General features: G+C 41.0%; 1 protein-coding gene across 5 annotated transcripts in view; it reads left to right on the forward strand.

Annotated features, from left to right (window-relative positions):
* The first annotated feature begins 6,533 nt into the window (after window positions 1-6,533).
* Window positions 6,534-10,728, forward strand: part of astn1 (astrotactin 1) — a 330,603-nt gene continuing 326,408 nt past the window's right edge. For 3 of the 5 annotated variants that reach the window (XM_034888865.1, XM_034888866.1, XM_034888867.1), the window contains exon 1: window positions 6,534-6,936. In XM_034888865.1, coding sequence (XP_034744756.1) covers window positions 6,630-6,936 — 307 coding nt within the window. In that variant the 5' untranslated portion in view covers window positions 6,534-6,629. The remainder of the gene's footprint in view (window positions 6,937-10,728) is intronic. The other 2 variants (XM_034888868.1, XM_034888869.1) reach the window with 1 other exon arrangement.

A 10,728-nucleotide genomic window follows, 5' to 3' on the forward strand; every position in this document is an offset into this window, starting at 1 on the left:
GAGCAGTTTTTCTGAGATGGTAGATCACACGTAAGTATGCTTTTGTTTGTATAGTCAGCTGCTGCCATCCTTAACATTAAGATAATGTGTGAATGGTGCCTTTCATGTTTAGGATGCACACAACGCTTGTCTGTCCCGGTTAGGGCTGTTGATCAGAGACGTCCGTTTAGACAAACACAAACAGCCTTAGTGTTTTAGCAGATCCAGGCCTGTGGCCTCATGTAAAACCAGCTCCACTGTTCCGGTGTTTTTCCAAAACTGCAGAGCGCAGCAACAACTTACTTATCTGCAGTGTCATATTCAAACCTAATTTTGAAAGATCTGCTGACTAAAGGCTAATTCCTACATCACAAAGCTCTGGTTCACTGTCAACAAAAAGGAAAAAAAAGCTGGCAGTTTCATTTTGGTCTTATTTCCTCCATGGACAAGATTGTTTTCAGACTATAACTTTATGCACTTGCTTTGTAAATATATAATAATTTTGCTATTGACTGTCTCCTTATTCAGTGGTGAAAAGTCACTTTTCAAGTACTGTACTTAAGTACTAATTTTGAGACTTCTACTCCACTGTATTTCTCACCTCGCAGATTCAGTTTGATACTGTAGTAACACTACGAAATATAATCAAAAATATAAATCATGATGTCTTATTTTAGTTTACATGCCCAAGATTAGCCCAACCTTCACAAGCTTCAACATTAAAGTGATACACACGTTAATGAATCAATGATTGGAATCCAATAGTGAACAATGCATGCAGAGCTGCCCAGTCATTTCTGTTCCAGTAATATTTTTTTGCAGGTGAACCACAACTCTAAATTGTTGCTGTTGGTTGACATTGACGGTTTATGTAACCGTTTTTCCTTCTATTGATGAACCAAACACAGTGTTGAAGGATGTAAAATGTGCATTGTTGGCCAGATGTAATCAACCAAATTTCTGTCAAATAGGAGTGGAGATACTGTACACTGAACCAAGTTTTTTTTTCCCATGCAGAAAACTGAAGAAGATTGCATTTTATCTCAGTGAGAGCCATTTGTAACAGCCAACATCACTAACATTTTTTATGATAAAGACAACTTTGAGACATTTCTTCTGATTACACTGAACTTCAACTGCAACTACAGTAGAAGTACAGATAACTGCAGAGGATTAGAGAAAATGGAGTCAACTGTATAGTGTTTTTAAGCCATGGGTAAGCTTTGGATTTCTGTGAAAGTGTATTATTGTCAACAGATGTACACTGTGGCATGCACAGGATCACGTAACCAACTGTTTCAGGACATTTCAGTCCTCCAGCAGTGGGAATCTGGACAGGTTTGTCTGAAGTGGCACGTTTACATCATGCGCTGAGCGTTGGAGAAAGCTGTAACCGCTGTGGGATTATTTGAACCAGTTATTAGAGCTGACAAAGGCCTTTTCTAGGCTGTAATCAACTTTGCAGCCCACGCAGGGGCTGAGGGGCAAGGGAGCTGAATAGATGAATCTGTATACTCCTGATCACAGAACAAGCCATACAGCGGGCCAAAGCCTTGCTCGTTTGGCAGCGGGAAGAGTCTCAAGATTAAACAGTGAGATCTTTCTCTTGATCAGGCCCTCGGTTTGCTCTCCCCGCCATCGCTGCACCTGCTAGTCACAGCCCCTGATGTATGTGCTCTCCTCTTCCCCTCTTTCTCTCTCTCAACTTTCACTGCCCCCCCCCATCCACCCTTTTTCACCACTTCTGATTATCGGCAGTGTCCCAGAACTCATGCGAGCAAATCTATCGGAATTTCATCTCTGCCTTGCTTGCAATCACTTTCACATGTGCACACTGTTTCACAATCTCTGCGCGCAATCATTCTCTGGCCTCTCTGCGCACACACACCTTCACAGAAACCTATTTTTTCTCTCTTCAAGTCTTTTCCTCTCTCCTTTTTAATCACAACGAACACTGGGACTCTGCATAATCCCGACGAGAGTCAAGGTCCTCACTCATTGTCTTTCTTTGTCACAGTACAATACATAGCAGAGACACTTTTTCAATTCCACAGCCAGAGGTGATGTTCCAGTCATTCTTTCTGAGTTAGTGATCTTTCGGGTGAGTTTTAAAATGCATTCTTATGAATAAATGAGTGCTAAATATCTTGGTTGTGAAGAATAGGATATTTTAGAGATCTCTGATATCAGAGGTCCCTGTAAAGTGCAGAACAGTGCAGGGACACTGCAAAGGTGTGGGTGCTTGCAACACCGGGGCTTTAACCTGAGCCCCGTGGTTGAAGGACAGTTTGGCCAAAAGCAAAGCCACCTTACTGCTTTAATTGCATTTTTTATAAACAAATAAATCAAAGGGGGAGCCATTATTCAGTATTTTTCTGGCTGTCAAGAAATCCCACAGTAAGACCAAAACCAACAACTCATTATCCCCTTTCTCAATGCTTACCGACTCTGCGACCCATTCTGTGACACGCCGACCCAAGCCCATTTGTTCGTACTGAGGACAGCAAAAACCAGAGTATGGTCCAGAATGACTTTCATTTTCAGATTAGAAACAGTGTGGTCTATGTCGACGATGGTCCACTTCCGGGATTGTTCAGGGGGCAATGGAAATTCTGCCGGATGTCCCTCTTTTTGGACAGAGATCTGTTTCTTTCCACTTTCTTTGTGTTGGGATTTTACTCCGGTGGATTCCTGAGGACTATGGTTAACTGCTCCTCAGATCTCTGCAGGGTGAATCCAGACAGCTAGCTAGACTATCTGTCCAATCTGGGTTTTTTGTTGCACGACTATAACTGCTTTTGAACGTACACATGTTCCACCAAGTTCCTTCCTTAATCGGTTTTGCAGAAGCATCGTTGAGCCGTCCGGCACGTAGTACGGTGGCCGACGGGCAAACGTCCTGCAACTTAAGAAAACACATGCAAATAGACAAAACACAACCAAATTAAGAAAACATCTTCATTAATTTGACAACACATGCACAAGATTCAGCAAATACACACAACACAACCAAATACATAAACGCGCTGCAAATGTAGAAACAACGCAAATAGAAAAGCACACAAACCCCAAAAAAAGAAGCGATGCAGAGAAAATGCTGCATCCAGATTACACGACGGATGTTCTCCAGGCCCCTAGAGGGAGCAGCTTGATTTTCGACCCCATGGGGAGAGAGAGAGAGCAAGCCGAGACACGTTCAATCTCAGAACAGTGTGAAATGGTGTGTTACTGCAAGTATGAACTCTATGTTTGAGCTCTAATCTAATCTAACGTTATATTCAGATTTGAAAAGGGCTCCATGTGATAATTTCCTCACATATGACATAATTCCCGGGCACTGCCCTTTTAACCAAATGTCACCTAAACAGGTGAAAACAGTGCATTTAATGGGCTCAATGGCACAGAGGAATATGATGTGTCAAGATACATGAGCAATACTTGTAATAGGATATAAAATATATACTGTGTGTGTGTATATGCATAACATTTCAGTTGATGCTGACACAGCTTTGTGGAAATCTTCCAAATGATCATTTAAAAGTTTCTCTGAGGCCTTAAAGCAATGTACTAGAAAAGTCTCACTCTGTACTTTTCTTTGCTGCCACTTATTTCTTCTGGACTGTCAAACAGCAGAGAAGTCTGAAAGTTAAAAAGGGCAAGCACATTCAGAAGCAAAAACTTTATAAGTACACTTGATCTTATTTGAATACTGATGACTGTTCCTTCACCAGTGTCTTTAGGAACCACCAGTCCACCATCAATAATAAATGGGTGATAGTCTGGGCACTGTTTGCTCCACTTGTTCTCTTCAGTCACTTTTTTAATATTTCACTGCTGGTGGCCGAGGCCAATCCATTTCCCTGCTTGCTCCCTTTTTTCCCCCGCTTGGATCTAAAACATTGGCCTATTTTGGACTTTAAAACTGTTTCTGATGAGGACAGAGAGAGAGAAATGGCGGTTAATAGGAGACCACAGAGCTGCTTAAATATTAAATGGATGGACAGTGGTGACACAGAAAACACAATCTTCTTTTCCTACGGCTTTGCATCCAAATCCAAATGGCAATAGTCTGGTCAACAAAACAGTCTAGGGATTTAAAGTTTGAAAGCCCTCAGTAAATTTTAGTCCCAATGTAATTTCAATGGACTTCAGCTCTGTATGTATTTGTTGCCTGTCTTTTTTGTTCTTGTCATTGTAAAAAAAACAAAATACACTGTAAAAATGTTTTAAGTTAAGTCAACATACAAGCAGTTTTTATTTGCTACCTGGAAAATGCAGTTCAACCTAAGTTATTAAAGCTGAATCAACCAATATGTGGATATTTACAATGATTAAATGAGTGTAATAGAAAAGAGGTCGCTCATTTTCACTTAACCCAAGGACAATTATGATCCAACTCTGCGGTTCCCTTGAGCTGGGCGTGGGGTTGTAGCCTTATTCTTAATAAAACGGCGAATAGCTCTATGAATTGGTCTAGACGGCTTGCTATTTAATTTTGTACAGACAATAATGTTTCCCTCATGATTAATAACTTTTCAGACTGCATATAGCTCCGCCATCAAGTAAAAATATGACTCTGTCCAATTCTTACTGGTTTACTGGTTTTTGACTTGATATGTGTGGCACTCCATGAGTAATTAAATTACCTTCTCACCTCACCCCTTTCAATTTGAACACATTTTTTTCAACATGACATGAGTGTTAGAGCGTGGTTTGCTTAAGTAAACGTGACCAACCATTCAGGAGAAAGAATCTCTCTAAGTTGACCTATATTGGATGTCCTCCCTACCTAAAAACACATATCTTCTTCAAAAATAAAAATAACAGTATGGTTTTGCTGATCATTTGAAAGCCTACAAACAACCCTAGTTTTCTATGTTTTGTGTTGAAGTGACTGATGGGGACAACAATCTTTGACAATAGTCCAGTACTAAGAAAGATCATTGGCGAAGACAAACTACAATGTAACATTTATATATTTTCAGATGTAAACTGGTAAACTGTGTTTATTTCAACCAACACTAAAGTTATGATGGTTGGAAAAGTGGAAACACGACCAAAAATGTCTTAATCATAGTTTTATTTTGTTTCTGTGGACTTGAATACAGTGTATTTTACAATGGTAAAATTACTGTTTATTTACATGGAGTCTGGTGGGTTATGTGAACACAATTTTGCGGATGTTTTTAAGTTTAAAAAAAGAATTTTACTCTAACAGAAAGTCAACCTCCTTTAGAAATCCTTTCCATAATGTTGTCAGACACAATGATAATCTGAGTCTGTCAGTGGCAAAACGAGCACTTTTGTGAAGGTAAATACAAGCTGGACAATTGCCCTATTACCTTAAATTATAGCTTGTTTCGCCATTGTCGACTCAAGCGATCTCACTTAATACTGGACCAATTTCAAAGATTGTTGTTCCCATCAGTCACTTAGACACAAAAACATGGGAAAATGGTGTCCAGGTTAAAACCTATTAGAGTTCTCCTTAAAATCACAATTTGTCAATTTGACTTTGCAGACTAGATTACAGTACACTTGTTTAGTTTTTTTTTTTTTTTTAGATGATTGGCTGAAAATATTTGACCATAGGATTCATTTCCATGTCTGGGTGTATAAAGCAAAACTTTAAGATCACCATAAGCATTTACAAAATGAAAGCTGACTATATGCTCATCAAAACAACTTCACACTGGACACTGCCTGTCCGTGGGTGCTGAGCAATACACCTGACATGACACTCTGGCCTCTCTTTCTTCATCTGTTGCACTGTAGCGAGCGAGGGAGAGCGAGCTGTAGGCCTACCCAGCATGCCATTTGGTGGTGTTACAGTTAACAAACGTCCGTCTCAATACACTAAACAGTGTGTAGGCCTACATCGTGCACTACTAATAAATATGTCCCGTAGATCTCAAGAGAGTACAATTACTGAATATAAATGAACTAAATTAAATAGTTTTTTATTACTTCGCTGGATGTTTGAGAGATTAATTCTTCTCATAATTGACCTCATATAAAATTAAGTAATTTCGAATTCATAAGTAGCTATTTAGCTTGTTCAAAATGATCTGCCCTTTCTATCTGTTGTGGTGGCACCACAGACACTGACTGGGGAGTTTTTACATTCAGCTTGTGCATCTACCCCAACAATTAGACTATTATTATGCATCCAGTCGGGTGTCCACCTAATCACAGAGGTCAGGGGAACTACTAAAGATGCTCAGTGGTGTCGCTTGGAGATAACATGCAAATGGGTTTGAGGGGGGCACACATACAATTAAATTAGAAATAATGAGACTTTTGGTGACGGGACCCACAGGGCATTCTGGGTGCTTGTCCTGTTGGCAATCTATGCTCATCCATTACAGCAATTTGGACAGCTTATCGATGTATTACAGGAAAGGGGTCAACAGCAATAAAACGCAGAACAATCACACGATCAATGTTCAGTGGTGTATCAAAAACGGGAGAGAGAAGCTGTGATTGATAACATGTGAGAAACGAGGTGCGTTAGATTTCTACATTGAGAGCCCGCCGATGTAGCCCCCCCCCCCCCTTCTCACTCTGCCTCTCTCTCATCCGCCAGCTGAGGGACCGAAGCAGCCTGCGAGAGAAACCGCGAGGAGGGGAGAGGAAACGGAGCGACGGAGATGGCGAGCATCAACATGGGGCTGAGACCGCTGCTGCTGCTGGGGCTCGCGTGCGTCTTCCTGGTCGTCCTAATGCCTTATGTCCAATGCCTTAATGGCGACGAGGACCAGAGCCAGGACACCGAGTGTAAGATGAAGAGCGTAACCGTGTCGGCATTGCCGTTTTTGAGGGAAAACGACCTAAACATCATGCACAGTCCGTCGGCCTCCGAGCCCAAGCTGCTGTTTTCCGTTCGAAACGATTTTCCCGGAGACGTCGTGGTGGTGGACGACCTGGAAAACACCGAGCTCCCTTTTTTCGTCTTAGGTAAGTTTTTAACACTCGAAGGTCTCCGCGGTTCATTAGGCGCTAATTGAGCAGATTAAACCCTCCCCTCTCACTCTTTATCATTACGCCGGGACAGCTTTAGCTTAGGCCTGGCACCGCACCATGTTTTCATTGCTTAAAAACATTATCAGGCTATTTAACAACCTGAATAAATGGCTGACGCGTTCAGCTGCTTAATGCGTCATAACGAGTCGGTCAACGGTTGATAATTAGTTTAGCGTCTGTTATTGATAACACTATGGTGAGCTAAATCAACACTTCAGCTCTTCTTGTTGCAGATAATAGGCCGCATAGCATCATAATGCTAACACCATTGTAGTTTCTTCAGATATAAGTTTGTCTAGCAATACATGGCACTTGTAAGAGAAGCGTCCCTCTCATGCCTTGTATATTCTCCCTAATGTTAGCTTACACACGTGGCTCGGTTAACTACATGTGTAGGGAACTTGCTAGCTAACTAACTAGCATGCAGCCAAACTAATTTGACTTTAGTACAACTCTTAACGCATATCTTGTTGTTGTTATGTGGTCACTTTGTGCTGCCCGTGTCTTGTATGTTTTATAATGAATTAAAACGCGACAGTTCACTCACTCGTGTTAGTTCTTGGGCTTTAGAAAAAACAACTTTACAAAAGTTTAGACCAAACCAGGTCAATTTTCACTGGAAATTAAGCTATGTTTGAATAGCAGGGAGTTTGGCGGGGGGGGGGGGGGGGGGGGGGGGGGGGGGGGGGGGGGGGGGGGGGGGACTTTGCCTTGTGGAAGTTAGCTGGCCTCTGTCTATGGTGCTGAATCGCCCCTGCTGCTGCTACCGTGAGCCTTTCCCTCTGCTACGACAGGCAGTGAGGCCCACTGCGTGGCTTTGTGTATACTATACTTTGACTCTTCACCCAGTTGTGTTAACTGTGTGCCTTTGGATGTTTAAGTGAAGATTTAGTGTTGGCTCTGGTTCCTGATTGTATAAGTATTTAGTGTTCTATTCACCCAAGTTACACACAAACATTCAACAAGAAAAACAGTTAAAAAGCACCTCCTGTTGGCTGTTAGATCTACTCAGCTGTTTCATCTGTCCATGTATCTTTGTTGTCGCTTCTCACAGCAGTTGCCTGTTTGAATTGCCTTTTCTTACAAGCATTTTACATGGAAAATTGTGTTTTCTGTTTCTTTTTGTAGTGCCTTTTTGTTTGTCAGAAGAGCATGCAATTTGCATGTGTGGCTGAAGAAATAAGCTGCGTTTATTACATAGGTTATATTTAAAAAAATCAAGATAAATACAGTATGTCCAACCATACATATAGGCTTTAAAGAAAGTCAATATATCACTAATCAGGTAATTGTCAGCATCATTTTAGGGTCATTTGTCTCTTCTAAACAGTGGAATGAATGGCACAGATGCACAAGACTTTCTCATTGATAAACTATTCATAGTATGCCTGCACAATATTGGAAATATCTAATATTGCGATATTTTTCCCCCCTGCGATATATATACCCTGATATGAAAAAAAAGGAATTTTTAAAAGATGACAAAAATAGCTCAATTTTGAAATAATAATTTAATGCTTCAAACACCAAAGCAAGTAAGCGCTGTGACTAACGTTACTCTTCTAAAGCGGTTTTGGAGAGGAAATTAGGTGGAAATATGCTGGTTGACTAGCATGACACCATTGTATTCATATAATAATCAATCCAGGCTAACGTGAATGACAGTGACTGCATGTTGCTTCCTCTAAATTCCAGGTTGTGGTCGACTAGCGGGGCCAGCTCTCTAGTTTGATAAATTCACGCGCACTATAGGGCTGAACAATATTGTTCAGGCCTATGTCATAGCATTGTTTTATTTCCGTGGAAATTTGGACTTTTCTTAAGTATGTTTGTGGCCCTTCTTTTTTTACTTTTGTCACCACACAGTAAAAGACTGAGATGAAAAAGAAGGTAGAGAGAAAGGGGGGTGACGTGCAAAAAGCTGGCTTCCCTATCCCCTGACCGTCATGACAACCATGAAAATGCCACTTGTGCGTTCAACATTGAAATATTATTTTTTCCGGAATTCACAATAGTTCAGCTCTACCAACTGAGCCAACCCTGCCACAATAGTTAATTTCTATCTCCGCTAAAAATCCCCCACAGCCATGGTTTTATCCAATTAGCCACAACAACACAGGCAATGATGCAGACTGCTTAAATATGTTACTTTTAAATAAGTTTTCAAATGAACAAGGGGAAGTGATTATGGGTTGTCAGAGCAGCTGGTTGTGGTTGACAATTTATTAATGACATCTTAAGAGTAAAGAAAACTATAAACACATTATGAAGCTTCACTTACCTTTGTGAGACGCATGTTCTTAGTATCGTTTGAAAGTTTTCAGCATCTAACATTTGTACTAATCCCAAAGCAAATTGTTTTGGGATACCTTAGTTTTGGGGAATATAGACACGTTTCCATTAGTTTTTTCCCCACTGAATGAACGTTAGTCACCTTAACCTCTTTGAGTTAGTCAAAGTCAGCCTATTATCATCTTAATAATATATTAAGGGTTAAAGGACTTTTTTCTCAACAGGATTTAAAAAACCTTGTCCATGCTTTTGTCTTCAGTAGACTTGTAACGGTGTCTTTACAGGTCTCCCTAAAAAATCAATCAGACAGCTGCCGTTGATTCAGAACGCTGAATCAAAGTGGATCACATCACTCCTCTTCTGAAGTCTTTACACTGGCTTCCTGTGCCTCAAAAAATGATTTCATAATACTTCTACTGGTTTATAAATCACTAAATGGTTTAGGGCCAAAATACATTTCTGATCTTCTACTACACTATGAACCACCCAGACCTCACAGGGCGTCTGGGACAGGTCTGCTTTCTGTCCCCAGAGTCAGAACTAAATAGGGGGAAGCAATGTTCAGTTTCTATGCTCCACATATCTGGAACAAACTCGCAGAAAACTGCAGATCCGCTGCTACTCTCAGTTCTTTTAAATCAAGGCTGAAGACCTTTCTTTTTGATGTTGATGTTTTTAATGTTTGATGTTTTGTGTAAAGCACTATGTATTGCCTTGTTGCTGAAATGTGTTAGATAAAGAAAATTGCTTTGCCTTGCCACTGGCTTTTGTAAAGGAGAGCAATGCTGTAAATCAGTCCGCTATTCAAGAAACCGCGATGGCACAGAGCATAGTGCAGGCACTTCAGAGGTGCAGTGCAGGTATAAACTATCATTGCTGTTGGCGGTAGCTCTTTCAAAAGAGCGGTGGCAAAGTTTGAAAAAAAATTGCAACTTTGAGCGCAGAGCTCGGTTTCCAATTCCGAGTGGTGGTCCATGCCATGCCTCCATGCCCCTGGTAGAGCTTCCTCTCTCCTAATAGGAAACAATAACACAGCCAGCGCAGAACAGTGTTACCACGGATCATGTGTACGGCTTTCAGAGGCAAAGCGCAGCACAGGTATGTGCCAGCAAGGCACATACCTTTGAGAGCAGCGCTTGGCGATTGCGTGGCCACGCAGTCGTTAGCACTTCCTCATAGTTTTCTCCATCCAGACTTGAAAGTAAGGAAGGTAGGTACAACATAGAAGCTACTGGCAGAATTGGACATCAGTGTTTTTGTTTTATTGGGGGGAATATCAGTTATCACATGCGTTGCATGAATTGCTTTTTCACCACTGTCACAATAGATATTCAGTTGTATTTGTCACCGTATTAGTGACACATGTACGTTTGTTTGTGTGGAAAGCCCGCTTTTATTAACATCATATGTGGGGGATTAAGTCAGTAAATCTGA

This window comes from Etheostoma cragini, chromosome 12, assembly GCF_013103735.1.
Source record: "Etheostoma cragini isolate CJK2018 chromosome 12, CSU_Ecrag_1.0, whole genome shotgun sequence".
In the NCBI taxonomy this organism is placed as follows: Eukaryota; Metazoa; Chordata; class Actinopteri; order Perciformes; family Percidae; genus Etheostoma; species Etheostoma cragini.